Source organism: Leucoraja erinacea, chromosome 2, assembly GCF_028641065.1.
Source record: "Leucoraja erinacea ecotype New England chromosome 2, Leri_hhj_1, whole genome shotgun sequence".
Lineage (NCBI taxonomy): Eukaryota > Metazoa > Chordata > Chondrichthyes > Rajiformes > Rajidae > Leucoraja > Leucoraja erinaceus.
The window spans coordinates 11,896,962-11,914,720 of NC_073378.1; the positions used below are offsets into that span (position 1 = coordinate 11,896,962).

At 43.1% G+C, this 17,759-nt stretch overlaps 1 protein-coding gene across 1 annotated transcript in view; it reads right to left on the bottom strand.

Moving 5' to 3' along the window:
* The window catches only part of exoc2 (exocyst complex component 2), a 236,411-nt gene that overhangs the window by 94,465 nt on the left and 124,187 nt on the right, over positions 1-17,759 (bottom strand). The window contains exon 11 of the mRNA XM_055651664.1: positions 11,568-11,686. Within this exon, the coding sequence (XP_055507639.1) occupies positions 11,568-11,686 (119 nt within the window). The remainder of the gene's footprint in view (positions 1-11,567; positions 11,687-17,759) is intronic.

Consider the following 17,759-nt stretch of genomic DNA (forward strand, 5'->3'; position numbering starts at 1 on the left):
CATCAACTGAGAAAGTTAGCTAATGTAATGAACAAAAATCAGAACTATTTTGGATAGGAACATAAAAATGTATAGCAAAAGAACAGGCCCTTCATTCCACAATGTCTACAGCAAATACAATGCTAAGGCAAACTACTTTCATCTGCCTGCATATCATCCATACCTCTCCATTCCCTGCTATCCCATGGATATCCATGTCCCTATCTAAAATCCTCGTAAATGTCACTATTGCATCGACTCTCACCGCCACCCGTGCATGGCAATATGCTTCAGGCACCGACCCCCCTTCAGTGTAAAAACACTGGTCCCATACATCTCCTTTAAACTTTCCCCCTTCCACCATGAAGCTAATCCGCCTAGTCTTTGACGTTTCCACCCTGGGATAAAACTTCTGACCGTCTACCCTAACTACACCTCCAACAGATAGACACAAAATGCTGGAGTAACTCAGGCAGCATCTCTGGATAAAACAGATAGGTGATGTTTCGGGTTGGGACCCTTCTTCCCCTTTCATAATTTTATATACTTCTATCAGGTCTCCTCTTAACCTCCGGCAATCCGGAGAAAACTATCCAAGTCTGTCCAACCTCTCTTTTAAAGCTCATAACCTCTAATCTTTCATATGAGGACTTTCATATGAAGAAAGACTGGATAAACTTGGCTTGTACTCACTAGAATTTAGAAGATTGAGGGGGGATCTTATAGAAACTTACAAAATTCTTAAGGGGTTGGACAGGCTAGATGCAGGAAGATTGCTCCCGATGTTGGGGAAGTCCAGGACAAGGGGTCACAGTTTAAGGATAAAGGGGAAATCTTTTTGGACTGAGATGAGAAAAACATTTTTCACACAGAGAGTGGTGAATCTGTGGAATTCTCTGCCACAGAAGGTAGTTGAGGCCAGTTCATTGGCTATATTTAAGAGGAGAGTTAGATGTGACCCTTGTAGCTAAAGGGATCAGGCGGTATGGAGAGAAGGCAGGTACAGGATACTGAGTTGGATGATCAGCCATGATCATACTGAATGGCGGTGCAGGCTCGAAGGGCCGAATGGCCTACTCCTGCACCTAATTTCTATGTCTATGTTTCTATGTTTCTAATCCCTGATAGTGGCAACACGAGTAGAGAGAGTGGTGAATGGAACAGTATGTGATGTCGTCTCCACGGCATTCAGCGCATTCCACTAGGAAGACTCAATATAACAAAATGCCACAGGATGCCACAGAGAAAACGATGAAAACGAAAGAAGCAATTGTGTGAAATGCAGAAAGTTATGGTCTGATCGTTCTGTTCATCCATACTACAAGTAAACAAAACCACCCACACTAGACCCTTCCTATTTGCAAAGATTCAATCTCTTGGGAGATCAAGGTCACTTCACCAAACAAACACTCCCTAAATCCCACTGTAATCAAATGAATTCCAGTAAGTAATAAGTATTCCAGAGGACCTTAAACAATTTTATTAAACAAATAGTACGATCCTGTTCCTGCAACATATTTTTTTGTATATCTTTTGTGTGAAACAATATCAGTCTCCTCAGGAAATTGTTCAGCTCCCTTTTTTAACTTTAAAGGAGCTTTATCCACGGCAAGTCATACATTCACTGGAAAGGTTAATAACACTCTTAAATAAAACTCCCACCATCATAGCAAGACCCGTGTTTATGCAGCTTGTGTCCAAGTGTCCTTTTCCCCCCAAAGTTTGTTCAATTCAATTAATCTATCTGGATGCAGAAAATGTCTAGTTTGTTCACTATTCTAAGTACTTTTATTGCTGTTTTGAAATCTATGCTTTTGAAGATTGTAAAATATCTTCATCCTTTAGACTGGACATTGATCTAACAGTCCCGTTAACTTAGGAGCATGGACTCAACTTATTATGTGCCTTAGTCTGTTTGTTTGAAAGGTGGGCCAAAATATTGGCCATTAGAATTTCACTCTGATAAAGGGCCTGTCCCACTTTCACAACCTAACCTCCGCCGAGTTTGCCCTTGACTCATACTCGCAGCATGGTCGTCACGAGGTTGCAGGTGGTCGTAGGAGGCCGTAGGTAGGTTGTAGGTAGGTCGTGATGCTTGTCGTCTGTACTTGTGGCATCAAGTAGGTCGGGGCGTTTTTCTAGCCTGATGAAAAATGTCCACGAGTAAAAAAGGTTGTGAATTAGGTCTTGAAAGTGTGAGTTGTTGCATTTTGGTGTGTCAAACCAGGCCAGGACTGACACAGTAAATGGTAGAGCCCTGGAGAATGTTACAGAACAAAGAGATTTGGGAGTGCAGTTCCCTAAAAATGGCAAGGAACTATATTGTGAACTCTACATATTCGCCTTTGTTCCATGTATTGTACTCGAGTCTGACTTGATTGTATTTATGTACAATGTTATCTGATCTGATTGGAGAGCATGCCAAACAAACCTTGTCACTGTACATCAGTGCACGGGACAATAATAAACCTAAACGACAGAAGACATTTGGCACACTTGCCTTAATCAGAAAGGGTATTGAATTCAAAGATTGGGACAGCAATCAATCAATCAATCAATCAGTTTTATTCGTCACTTGCACATAAAGTGCAAGTGAAATAAATTTGCCAGCAGCGGTACAATGAAAAAGAACACACAAAAACACAATAAAAATGTAACATAAACATCCACCACAGCATTCATCACTATGGTGGAAGGCACAAAATTTGGCCAGTCCTCCTCCATTTCCCCCGTGGTCGGGACCTCAACCCTCCGCAGCTGCCGCTGCGGGCGTCCAGATGAGTAAAAGTCAAGGTAAGCCCTGAATCGGTGCCTCCCCCACCAGAGACCGCGGCTTCAGGTTGGTGTAGGCCACAGGCCAGCGGTCAAAGATTTAAAGTTCCCGCCGCGCTGCAGCCAGAAGCACTGCAGACCCGGCAGTCGAAGCTCCCCTCCAGGGGTACCCGGCGAGGGACCCCGCTCCTGATGGTACGTCCCCGCCGCGCCCGCGGTAGAAGTTGGCCGCGGGCCGGCGGGGGAGCTTCTACTTCTCCCGGGTCCCCAACGAGGGATCCCAGGCTGCGGACGCCACGCCAGCTGGAGCTCTGCAGACCGCGGCTTCAGGCTGCCGCGGGCCAGCGAACGGAGCGCTCCCCTCCGGCGAGGGATCGCCCGCTCCATGCCAAGAGTCCGCGCTGCGCCCGCGGCTGAAGTCCCGGGGAGCGCCTCCGGGAAAGGCCACACCGATGCTCGATGTTAGGCCACGGGGGAGACAACATGGAAAAAGTCGCCTCTCCGTGGAGGAGCCGACCGAAGCGGTTTCCCCCTTACCCCCCCCACACCACCCCCCCACACAAAACACACAGAGAAACATTAAAAACATACAGTTATAAAACACACTAAAAAATTTTTAATAGTAGAAAAAAACTGACACCCTGCTGGAAGGGCTGCCGGCTTGCAGCACCCCCACCGATCATGCCACAGTTGTACAAGTAATTGGTGAGACCACATTTGTGGTACTCAGAAGTTTAGATTGCCAAACTGTAGGAAGGATGTCCCTTGGTTGTAAGGGGTGCAGGTGAGATGTAAGGAGAAAATGGAGCAGCTGGAACCTATTTAGTTAGTGAGTGAGAGGCTGAGGGATGATCTTATTAAAAACATAGAAACATAGTGCAGGAGTAGGCCATTCAGCCCTTCGATCATGTTCAATATCACTATCCCATTCTTGCTTTTTCCCCCAATCCCTTGATTCCTTTGGCCCTAAGAGCTAAATCTAACTATCTCTTGAAATTGAGAAGTACAAGATCATTAGGGGCATGGATAGAGTGAATATTCAAAGTTTTTTCCCCCAACGTAGTCATATCTGGAATGAGCTGCCAGAGGTAGCTATAGAAGAGGATACAATTATGACTTTTAAAAGACATTTGGACAGATATATGGATCAGAAAGGTTTAAAGGGTTATGTGCTAAATACAGGCAAATGCGTCGCCTAATATGTCAACAGCACGGACAACATGGGCAAAGTGGCCTGTTTCCACGCTGTACTGCTGTATGACTCTCATCAGGTAATGATACTTGAATATGCGGAGTGATTTAGGCAAAGACCTAAGTTTAGTTTATTGTTACATAGTCCAGGAAGCAATGAAATTCCTTATTTACCTGGCATAATCCAAATTTTATACAGGTACAAAATGGTGCTCTTTGTTGTGTCTTCCCTGATTATACATTCCAATATTATGCAATGCTATGCATCCAGTCTTTATTATAGTGGAATGATTGCAGGCCTTTAGCACCACAACCATATCTCTATACTTATAAACCTCTGATCTTGGATGTGTATGTATTTGTACGTGTGTGCGTGTGCGTGCGTGTGCGTGTGCGTGCGCGTGTGTGTTTCACATCTCCTCAAAAACACGACGCGCTAACGGTGATATTTTTACATATTCCGATAGAGATAGAAATTGCCTTATCTGAAAATGTTATGCCTTATTTCTCGAGTTTTTTTTAAATGTTCACAAATCTCGAATAATTTAGAAAAAAACCAAGATAGTCCCGCTGATGACGTCACAATGGATCTGACTGCCTGCCTCTGCTCGCGCTGTGAGTGACGTCACCCCTGTTCTGTCTTCTGTCTTGGATTCTTAACTTTTACTTCTTTGAAAACGTCACTTACCGTTTTTTAAAGTGCTGCTCAGGTCGTGTTGTGCACTCCGCTGGGCTCCTTGAAGTTCTAGAACATGGCAGCGGCGGTCGTTATCATCGTGCGGGTGAGGGTGCAGGGCAGCGCGATGGGAAGGTGACCGTGGCAGCCATTACTCCCTCTGGGAGAGACCGTCTATGGAGACTTGCGATTCCTCCGCCGATCGCAGGGACTCAGGGATCCCCGCTGGTGAACCCGATCCCACCTGGTGATCTCTGGCTGTCACGGGGGACGACCTCCTCTCCGTCTCCCCCGCCCGATTGTCTGTCATGCGGGTGGGCGGGCTTTCCCTCGCGGAAGCCACGATCAGCCGGCCCTCCGCTGCTTTTGACCGTCGTCAGATCGCGCCCGCCCGCGGCCTCCCTCGAGTCTCTGCCGCCCGCACGCTGTGGGCCTCCGTTGCCCGCTCCCCTCCCTCCCCCTCTCACCCTCCCTCCCCCCCGTGTGTGTGGGGGGTGGTTAGGGTGTGTGTGACACCGCATGCCCCCCCCCCCCCCCCCCCCCCCCCCCCTATGAAAGTAGAGGGGGGGACCCAGCGGGTCCCAGTGAAGTCTAATGAACAATAAAACTTCTTTACCTTTCAACAGGCCTACATGCATGCTTGATACTACCAGTAATACTAAGCATTACACGTTATTCATCACCATTCAGTAACATTCCACACTGCATCTAGATCAGGATGTAACGATTTTCTCCTCAAGGATTCTAATATAAACATGTCTTTAAAAAAAGTGAACATCCTTGAGATGTCAAAAATTCATTGAAACACGTTAAAATATCAATAAATAACAATGATATTAAAATATAGTTACTCTTGTAATGCACTTGATTTTATCCACATTGTCAACAGCATCCATAACAGGTTAATGGATACACCCATTCCTACACCAGCCCTTCCTATGGAAACCAAACTGTATCAGGATGCTTTTTTTGATTTCCATGGTTGGTTCAAAATCAAGTCCAGCAAAGGAGCAAGCATTCAGCTACATGCCAGTATCTTACTTACAGGATGTCTCAGATAGATGCCATGTGCATGAACTTTGACCATTTTCTGTGCCATAACAATTCCATGATTCCCTAATAGATTCCTAATTCCATTTCCCTTTGGAACCGTGAATAAAATTCAGTCATATGTAAGCGGCATATGTATCTATTTTGTCAGTCTATCTAAAACCGAAACAAAAATCCAACAAGCATATTCCAAATTTTTGAAGATTCTGCAGTAAACAATAGCTTCACTATCACAATAGGATTCTTTGCATTATAAGTCTTTGCATTATAAGCATTATAATATGGGGATAGAGTGCTGGCATGGATAGAGAAGTGGTTGGCAGACAGGAAACAAAGAGTAGGGATTAACGGGTCCCTTTCAGAATGGCAGGCAGTGACTAGTGGGGTACTGCAAGGCTCAGTGCTGGGACCGCAGCTATTTACAATATACCTCAATGATTTGCATGAAGGGATTCAAAGTAACATTAGCACATTTGCAGATGACACAAAGCTGGGTGGCAGTGTGAACTGTGAGGAGGATGTTATGAGAATGCAGGGTTGGGGAGTGGGCAGATGCATGGCAGATGAAGTTTAATGCAGATAAATGTGAGGTTATCCACTTTGGTAGCAAAAAAAGGAAGGCAGATTATTATCTAAATGGCGTCAAGTTGGGAAAAGGGGAAGTATAACGGGATCTGGGGGTCCTTGTACATCAGCCTATGAAAGTAAGCATGCAGGTACAGCAGGCAGTGAAGAAATAAAGGCAATAAAGGCTATTTTGACTTTGACTTTGAAAGCGAATGGCATGTTGGCCTTTATAACAAGAGGAATCGAATATAGGAGCAAAGGTTCTTCTGCAGTTGTACAGAGCCCAAGTGAGACCACACCTGGAGTATTGTTGGTCCCCTAATTTGAGGAAGGACATTCTTGCTATTGAGGGAGCGCAGCGTAGGTTTACAAGGTTAATTCCCGGGATGGCGGGACTGTCATATGCTGAGAGAATGGAGCAGCTGGGCTTGTACACTCTGGAGTTTAGAAGGATGAGAGGGTATCTCATTGAAACATATAAGATTGTTGAGGGTTTGGATACACTAGAGGCAGGAAACATGTTCCCTATGTTGGGGGAGTCCAGAACCAGGGGCCACGGTTTAAGAATAAGGAGTAAGCCATTTAGAACGAGGAAACACTTTTTCTCACAAAGAGTGGTGAGTCTGTGGAATTCTCTGCCTCAGAGGGCGGTGGAGGCAGGTTCTCTGGATGCTTTCAAGTGAGAGCTAGATAGGGCTCTTAAAAATAGCGGAGTCGGGGGATATGGGGAGAAGCCAGGAATGGGGTACTGATTGGGGATGATCAGCCATGATCACAACGAATGGCGGTGCTGGCTCGAAGGGCCAAATGGCCTACTCCTGCACCTATTGTCTATTGTCTAAGTCTATCCCTCTAAATTGAATTAAATCAGATTTAATGCACAAATATAAAATCATAGCATTCACCTGTTGGCCCATCACACCTGTGCTAGTTCTTTGATATAATCAATTGCCTTCCCTGCTCTTTCTCTAAATTGAATTCACTTCCACCAGCTTTCACTTCAGGTCCAAAACTATTTTTAAATTGAATTTCAGATTTTTCTCATTGCTGTAAATGCATTTTATTCTGCCATTGGAAACAAATTTCCTTCATTTATTCAACTATATACTTGGAAGTATACAATGATATACAAACACACATCTTCAATCCAAAAATTATTCCAATTATTTTAAATGCCAGATTCTGGATTCATAGCAAACATTTTTTAAAGAACAACCACGCAATTCCATGATTGTTTCTTTTTAGTGCCAGGATTCCACAAGCAGATATAACTGGTGTTTGGCTGACCTCTGCAGTTAGCCAGTGATGACAATTAAAAAGAAGGCTTTCACTGTTGGCCTTATAAGGCAAGGCCATATTTGTAGGTCGTCCTCTTGCTCATCACAGGCATGTAAAGACCTATGATAGAGTCGCTGAGCTGTAAAGCACAGAAACAGGCCCTTTGACCCACCTTGACCATGGGGTTATCAGGGTTCTATCATCTACTGTGCAAGGCCTGCCCTGGCTTGACATAATGAAGTGCAACATCAGATACTTCTCAGAATTAAATTTCATTTGCCATTCCTTGACCTACCTTCCAAACTGATCTAGATCTAGTCGTAAACTTAGCTGTCTTCCTTCGCTGTCTATGGAACTTCAATTTAGACATCGCCCGCAAATTCAAGGACATTTTCATCCAAATTGTTAATGTAGATAACAAACAGCAGGCGACCCAGCACCGAACCCTTCAGCACACCACTTGTCACAGGCTTCCAATCAGAAAAACAACTTTCCACAACTATCCTTCGACTTCCTCCTCCAAGTTAATTTTGTATCCAATTGGCTAGCTTGCTTTGGATTCCATGCAATCTAATCTTCCAGCCAGCCTACCTTGTCAAAGGCCTTACTAAAGTCCATACACGTCCACTGCCCAGCACTCATCTTGCGGGCCTCTTCAAAAATAGATTCATGTGACTTGATTTCTCATGGATGTAGCCATGCTAACTATCTCTAATCATTCTGTGTCTATCCAAATGCAGAAAGATCCAGTCCCTGAAAATCCTTCTGACAACTTACCCACAACTGGCGTCAGCCTATAGTTTCCTGGCTTGTCCTTGCTGCCCTTATTAAACAATGTAAACCATTAGTCACCCTCCAGTATTCCAGAACTTCACCTGCGGCAAAAGATGATGCAAATATCTCCGCCAGGGCCTCTGCAACTTCTGCCTAGCTCCCCACAAGGTCCAAGGTTGTACTTTTTAGGCCCTGGGGATTTATCTATGGTAATTTGTTTTAACACTGTCAATACCTCCTCTTTGATAATTTATAAATGATCCAAGATATCACAACCCCTGTGACCTAATCCCTTGGCTTCCATTATCTTATCAGTAAAAAAGGATGAGAAATATTAATGTCATATAGAAAAATAGAAACATAGAAAATAGGTGCAGGAGTAGGCCATTTGGCCCTTCAGGCCTGCACCGCCATTCGATATGATCATGGCTGATCATCCAACTCAGTATCCCATCCCTGCCTTTTCTCCGTACCCCCTGATCCCTTTAGCCACAAGGGCCACATCTAACTCCCTCTTAAATATAGCCAATGAACTGGCCTCAACTACCTTCTGTGGCAGAGAATTCCACAGATTCACCACTCTCTGTGTAAAAAATGATTTTCTCATCTCGGTCCTAAAAGACTTCCCTCTTATCTTTAAACTGTGACCACTAGTTCTGGACTTCCCCAACATCGGGAATAATCTTCCTGCATCTAGCCTGTCGAACCCCTTCAGAATTTTGTAAGTTTCCATAAGATCCCCCCTCAATCTTCTGAATTCTAGCGTGTACAAGCCGAGTCTATCCAGTCTTTCTTCATATGAAAGTCCTGCCATCCCAGGAATCAGTCTGGTGAACCTTCTCTGTACTCCCTCTATGGCAAGAATGTCTTTCCTCAGATTGGGAGACCAAAACTGTACGCAATACTCCAGGTGTGGTCTCACCAAGATCCTGTACAACTCCAGTAGAACCTCCCTGCTCTTATACTCAAATCCTTTTGCTATGAAATCTCCCCTATCTCTTGTCGTTCTGTACAAAGAAGGTGATGCTGATCTTTAAGACATATTCTTTCCATAGCTACCCTTTGACTCTTAATTTACCTCCAAAATCCTTTGTGATTTTCCTTTACCTTATCTGCCAGTTCTATTTCACGTCCTCTTTTTGCCCACCAGATTGCTTTCTTAAGTGTACTCTAACATTTTTTTATACTATGCGGTTTGATTGATCCCAACTGCCTAAATCTGATGTATGTTTCATTAATTTTCCTGATTAGAGCCTCAACGTTACTCTTGGACCAGGGTTCCCTAAACCTGCCAGCCTCGCGCTTCATCCTAACAGAGACGTATTGACCCTGTACTCTTGCTATCTCACTATTGAAATCCTTCAACTTGCCAGCCATCCTTTTACCTGCAAACAGATTTTCCTAATCGACATGTGCAAGTTCACACCCAATTACTCCAAAATCAGCCTTGCACCAATTTAGGACCTTAACTCATGGATATGTCATGCTATAGACAATACTACAATAAATAAAATCTAGTCATCAAATGGAAGTAACCTTTTAGTGATAAGTGCTTATTACTGATATAACTTCTCCAACATGGAAAATGAACTATTCCAAGGATGGTGTCTCTTTCCTTCTCGTATTAACTGCAGTTGGAAACTCTCAAAATTATCACATTTAAAATAACTTTTAAAACCTTTGACATTTTCCCAGAACCATCTCGAATGTCTTCAATCAATATCTTTTCTCTCTGTATTTTAGCTTTTCTGCCAGACCCAACATAAAATTTATCTACTCTAATTACATTACTTTCTCAATCTCCTACTGTTTATTAAAACAATACATAGTTGTCCGCCCTGCTTCTTACACTGCAACAGTATCAGTATGCACTTACAGCAGATCGCCATGAAGAATCAAATGTGCAGTAAAAGCTGACTAAGAGCAAATGCTATTACATACTTGCTGCAACACAATCTGGGTTATTGCAATCATACTCTACCATACACTGACTAAGCATGGATAATGCCATGAAAGATGGATATTTAGACTAATACTTTATAAATGGTTGCATGAGTGATGGACTCTTTCACCTCCCATGTTGAATTCCTCAACATGAAATTCAACTCGGGATACAGAGAAAACTGTTTATTTGTAAAGTATTTTCTCGATTAAGTCTTCAGCTTATAAAAATAAAATGAAGAACATGTGAAACAGTCAGTGGAATAAAAAACTATCCACTGTCACTTGCACCAAATATAATTGCACAGAAGTAATTGAAGTCAATAGAAGCCAAATATTGCAGCAGAGTACAATGCTCATCCATTATGTTCGGACATTACAGCGTTTGTTTAATGCAAGTGACCAAGGATGAAATTTGACCTCAAATGCTTTCATTATTTTACATTACGCAAAATAAAAATACAGATGGAACTATTGGCTTAACTAGTAAGGGCGTCAATGATTATGGGGAGAAGGTAGGAGAATGGGGTTGACAGGGAAAAATAGTTCAGCCATGATCAAATGGTGGAGTAGACTCAATTGGCCAAATGGCCTTATTGTCCTCCGACGTCGTATGGTCTTACATGTGAATGTCTGTAAATATAAACAGTTTGTCAATTTATGACTGAAAAAAATAGGCAAACTTATTTCAAAATTGGTCTATATTTTAATTCCAAAAGCTGTTGGGAGATGTTATCATCCAACAAAACAATGCCTTCAATGGTAAACAGACAGCAATAATTGTGCTGAAATGAAACTGACCATGTGGCAGATATGAACTTTATTCATAAGATAGACACAAAAAGCTGGAGTAACTCAGCAGGGCAGGCAGCACCTCTGGAGAGAAGGAATGGGTGACATTTTGGGTCGAGACCCTTCTTGAGACTAGTTAGGGAAAAGGGAAACGAGAGATATATATGATGATGTAGAGATAAAGAACAATGAATGAAAGATATGGAAAAAAGTAACGATGTAGTATGGAAACAGACCATTCATGACAGTTTAAAACAGCACTGCAACCTCATCTGCCCTATTTGCTTCATTTTAAATGCACTTTGACAATGAGTCAATGTACTTTGATCTGATGAGATTGTGACTTAAGTATAGATGGGCATTGCAGAACATAGATAAAGCAAACAATTTCAAAATCATTACGATACTGGCAAGCAAGTTTCTACAAATATTCTTAATATAAACCTTGGAGACAATTCCACATGCATATCCTCTACAAAATGTTGTAACAACAATGCACCAAATAAAACAATTTAATTAAAACTCTATAATTTTCAAATAAACTTACTCTTTTTCCCTTTCACATAATTCTCTCTGCAGCTCTGCATCAGTTGCAGGATCCACTTATGCTGGGCCATTATACACTTCCAGGCAGGGTCACCTGGTGTGTGAAGTTCGGATAGGTATCTGTGATCATGGTCAAAGCAATGATTAAAATCATGTTAAACTTCAAAACAGATAACAGTTTTCAAGCTGGATTCTTTATTTCTTTCTAGGCCACACACTCTTTGTAGATTTACCATACATTACAAATTGAACCACTGGCTGAATCTAGCAGGTCAGTGCTGCTGTACATACTGCCATTTTGGCAAATTACTTTCACTCATACACGATCATATTTCATGACGTATAGCCTGGCCAAAACAAAACCATATTCTGTGAAACAGCTTTCATCCTTCATGTTTAGCTAAATGATTCAACTAATTTCTGCCTTTACCCAGGTCACTATCATCAGAATAAACGTATAGAGTTATTTACCGAATAGTTTTTTACATAATTTTATACACGAACAAAATCTGAGGAAGAGGCTACAACTTTCTCCATGAAAATAAACACATTCAAGTATTTAGTGCATCTCAGTTTCTATTCAAGAGACCAATGTTGAATTTAACATTCAAAAATACTAGCAAATAGTGTTTTCTTAAAAAAATAAATTTTACAGCGCTTTGTTTAAACAAATGAAGTTCAGGATCATACAGGCTTAAGATCAAAGGTTTCAATCGCTGATTTGTATTGAGCAGGAGAGGAAATACTGGTTGAGCTAACACAGCATAGACAAGGAATGAACAAAGATCTCTTGTTGATCTCAATGCACTCAAAGACAACTGAGGGTGGTGGAAAAGGAGAATCATTAGGAGTTCCTGCTTCTGATAGATGATATTTTATGATCTTGCAAAAAACTAACGCATTTCTAGCAATATTTCACAGCTAGAATAATAAACTCATGGATAAAGCTACTAATCTTCCTTGAGGTCATTGCATTAATTATGCTGTTTTAATCAAACATTTTAAAGATAGTGAAGTTTATTAATTATCATTAATTATTAATTATTAACTATTATTAATACCAAAGGAGACCATGTAGATTGTGTAAAGGAAATTTGCAGAAGTGCCTCCTCTTGAGCACATTTCTCTCATGCAACATCAGAAATAGCACTGAGGTGGAAAAATGAAGTATTCTTATTGATTAGGAAAGATGCATAAATGTGGGAAAGATTAATTCTTCCAATATATTTTTTCCTGCCAAGATCATTTTTTGTAGATGATTTTAATGATTTAGATGGAGGAATTAAAAGTAACATGAGCAAATTTGCAAAAGACATAAAGCTGGGTGGCAGTGTGAACTGTGAAGAGGATGCTATGAGGATGCAGAGTGACTTGGACAGGTTGGGTGAGTGGGCAAATGCATGGTAGATGCAGTATAATGTGGATAAATATGAGGTTATCCACTTTGGAGGCAAGAACAGGAAGGCAGATTACTATCTGAATGGTGTCAGGTTAGGAAAAGGGGAAGTACAATGAGACCTGGGTGTCTGAGTACATCAGTCACTGAAAGGAAGCATGCAGGTACAGCAAGCAGTGAAGAAAGCTAATGGCACGTTTGCTTTCATAAAGAGTGGAGTTGAGTATAGGAGCAAAGAGGTCCTTCTGCAGTTGTACAGAGCCCTGGTGAGACCACACCTGGAGTATTGTGTGGAGTTTTGGTCTCCTAATTTGAGGAAGGACATTCTTCCTATTGAGAGAGTGCAGAGTAGTTCATGAGGTTAATTCCCGGGATGGCGGGACTGTCATATGGTGAAAGAATGGAGCGACTGGGCTTGTATTCACTGGAATTTAGAATGAGAGGGGATCTTATAGAAACAAATAAAATTATTAAGGGATTGGACATGCTAGACACAGGAAACATGTTCCTGATGTTGGGGGAGTCCAGAACCAGGGGCCACAGTTTAAGAATAAGGAGTAGGCCATTTAGAACTTAGATGAGGAAAAACTTTTTCATACAGAGAGTTGTGAATTTGTGGAATTTGCCTCAGAAAGCTGTGACCAATTCACTGGATGCATTCAAAAGAGGGTTAGATCGAGCTCTCAGGTCGGTGGGGGCGCTGTAAGCCGGCAGCCCTGCCAGCAGCTTGTATAATGTTTCATAGTGTGTCTTGTGTGGGGGTGGTGTGGGGGGTAAGGGGGAAAACGTTTTGGTCGCCTCCTTCACGGAGAGGCGACTTTTTCCCATGTCGCCTCCCCCGTGGCCTAACATCGAGGATCGGTGCAGCCTTTCCTGGAGACGTGCCCGGGGCTTCAGCAGCGGGTGCAGCGTGGACTTTCGCTGCGGAGCGGGCGAGCCCTCGCCGGGGGTCGCTGGAGGGGAGCGCTCCGTTCGCTGGCCTGCGGCAGCCTGAAGCCGCGGTCTGCAGAGCTCCAGCTGGCGCGGCGTCCGCAGCCTGGGATCCCTCATTGGGGACCCGGGAGAAGAGCTCCGACTGCCGGCTCGCGGCCTACTTCTACCGCGGGGGCGGCAGGGACCTACCATCAGGAGCGGGGACCCCTGGAGGGGAGCTCCGACCTCCAGCCCTGCAGTCTGCGGTGTTTCTGGCTGCAGTGCAGCGGGGTCTTTAGATCTTCGGCCGCCTGAAGCCGCGGTCTCCGGTGAAGAAGCACCGATTTTGGACTTACCGGGACTTTACCTTGTCTACTTATCTGGACGCCCGCAGTGGTGGCTGCGGAGGGTTGAGGTCCCGACCACAGGGGAAAATGGAAGACTGGCCAGTTTTTGTGCCATCCACCAAAGTGATGAATGCTGTGGTGGATGTTTGTGTTAAATTTTTATTGTGTTTTTGTGTGTTCTTTTTCATTGTACCCCTGCTGGCAAATTCATTTCACTTGCACTTTATGTGCAAGTGACGAATAAAACTGATATTGATTGATATTGATATAAGGCTACAGGAATCAAGGATTATGGGGAGAAGGCAGGAACTGGGTACTGATGGTGGATGATCAGCCATGATCATATTGAATGGCGGTGCTGGCTCAAAGGGCCAAATGGCCTACTCCTGCACCTATTTTCTATGTATCAATGTATCACTCTATTATTGTTCTTTCAGATAAAATTCTGAAAACATGGAAGTAATATTGGAAAATAAGGAAATATCTTTAAAACTTTTGCAGGTCTGCCTGTGAACAACCGATTCAGAAACATGTTAAAAAAAGTCCAGGTCACCTGCCATTTCCAGAACCATTATTTCACCCTGGAATTTCATACCCTTTAAAAAAATAAATGAACATTTGAAGGAAAAATATTTACTCGGCAAATTCTTTTCACAGAGAATACTCCTTTTTCTATCTTCAAAACTACCTTAACAGCCTTATTAATAAAATGAAGCTCACAAAATGTTATAATATTAAAGTTAGCCTTAAAGTTGAGTGCATCTAAAAAAAATCATATTCAATTGATTATGAACCATCTTTTTATGCATTGACTTTACTGATTATCAACTTACACAACAACACAGATATTTAAAGCTTTCAGCTTTCACCACTTCCAGTTTAAATTCCATTTGGAATATTTTGGAGGACCAAGAAACCAAGCTTCAAGTCACAAGAAACTATAAAATCAAAAAAGAGCTGAGATAAAAAATCTAACCAACCCATAAATTAATGTCTAAACTTCTCCAATATTTATTTTAGTAATATCTAATTTAGGTAATTTACTCTTAATTTATTTTATCCACAGACTAGTACACAGATCGAACCATTAGGAAGATGGATTAAGTTTCAGCTGATTTCACCAATAAACTTTCATTTTCTCTTCCTGCCGACTTATTCAGGCTGAATGATTCTTAGCAATATTTTTGATTCGAACCGAGCTCTGTAATGCGTATCTGTTCCATTTTAAGTTCACTTAATTCCACCTCCACAACATTGTCCACCACAGCCCCTAACTCGTATCCATGCTGCTAAAACTGAAATTAATTATCTTCCGGACAATTACCATAAAGCTATGTTTGCTTGCCTTTCATCATTCATCAACGACAGAGTTTAAACAGTTCAATTCATTTCACATCATATCAAGAAAATGCTATGGGATTGGACAACTTCTCAGGTGTAATTATGAAGACCCGTGCTCCTAAACCAGTTGTGCCTCTAACCAAGGTGTTTGAAACGTAGAAAATGGCTGCAGGAGGAGGCCATTCCGTCCTTCGATATGATCATAGCTGATTATCCAAAATCAGTACCCCGTTCCTGCTTTTGCCCCATATCCCTAGATTCCGTTCGCCCTAAGAGCTATATCTAACTCTCTCTTGAAAACATCCAGTGAATTGGCCTCCACTGCCTTCTGTGGCAGAGAATTCCACAGATTCACAACTCTCTGGGTGAAAAGGTTTTTCCTCATCTCAGTCTTAAATTGCCACCCCTGGTTCTGGACTTGCCCAAATCGAGACCATTTTTCCTGCATCTAGCCAGTCCAATCCCTTAAGAATGTGATATGTTTCTATAATATACCCTCTCCTCCTTCTAAATTCCAGTGAATATTAGCCCATTTGACCCATTCCTTCATCATATGCCACTCCTGCCATCCCAGGAACTAACCTGGTGAACCTTCGCTGCACTCCCTCAATAGCAAGAATGTCCTTCCTCAAATTAAGAAACCAAAACTGCACACAATACTCCAGGTGTGATCTCACCAGGGCCCTGTACAACTGCAGAAGGACCTCCTTGATCCTATACTGAAATCCTCTTGCTATGAAGGCCGACATGCCATTTGCTTTCTTCACTGCCTGCTGTACCTGCATGCTTACTTTCAATGACCGATGTACAAGATCAGGCAGATCTCGTTGCACCTCCTCATTTCCTAATCTGACACCATTCATATAATAATCTGCCTTCTTGTTCTTGCCACCATAGCATTTATCCACATATGGCCCATTCTTAGTCACGTGTGTGACCAAAAATGTGATAAATTGTGGAATGCATCTCTTCTAATACACAATACAACACACAATACAATTTATTTGTCACTTGAACCTCATAGAGGCTCAAGTGAAATGTTGTTTCTGCAGTCATACATACAAGAAAAAAAAAGACCCAAGACACAACACAATTTACACAGACATCCATCACAGCGCATCTCCACCTCGCTGTGATGGAAGGCAAAAAAAACGTATCTCTCCCCTGCACTTCCCTCTCCCCCCGATGTCAGAGTCAAAGTCAGAGCCCCCGGCGGGTGATAACAATTGTCCCGTGGCCATTAACGCCGCGCCGGGTGATGCAAGGCCGCGCTCCGGGTCTTGTTGTTGGAGCCCCGGGCGGGCGCTGGCAAAGTCCCGCAGCCGTTAAAGCCGCGCTGGGCGATGATGTCAGGTCCCGCTCCAGGTCATCCTCGACCCCACTACTCGGGCGGGAGAAGTTGCTGTTGCGGAAGCCCCGAAAAGCGGTCTCCCAGCAGGGACCCGCGGGCTCCCGGTGTCACTGTCCACCAGACCTGCGGTAAGCCTCCGAATCTTCGGGGTTGGGTCGCAGCAGCGCGCCACCACCGCTCCTCCCGCTCCGGACTCGGCCAGCTCCGTGATGGTGAGTAGCTCCGCAGCTCCGTGACTGGAGCCCCAGGACGTTCCTGCTGGAGGCCGCTCCACGGTGCAGCCCCAACGACAACGGAGACCCGACAGGGAAAGGTCGGGTTCTCCGTGCAGGGGAAAAATTTTAAAAGTTTCCCCCCCCCCCCACCCCCCGCCCCCCACACACACACACACACACCCCATCAAAAAAATAAAAACTACATTAAAACGGGACAAAAAATAACAAAAAGACAGACGGACTGCAGAGGCCGCTGCGACGTGAGTCGCGCCGCCCACCCAATTCTGAAAGCATTACAGGTATATTGTTTTGGACTGTATATATGATTCATATTTTTTCCAGTTCATCAAGTGAAATATTTATGTTATGCTGACAATGTTTGTTCAGAGTCAGAGGTCAAATATGACTGGTCACGTGTGTGACCTCACATGAAAGCATTTTTTTCCTTAACTCAGTTTTATCTTACAAACTCTTGTGAATTCTAAAAATCTAGAATGTTCGACATGCATTATAGTTCTGTTGGTAGGAAAACAGCAGTGAATAAGATTAATCTCTTACAAGAGTTTTTTATTGTATTGCTTTATGTGATGCCATTTGGTAACGTGTTTGACATTTTGGTTCACTTTCCAAG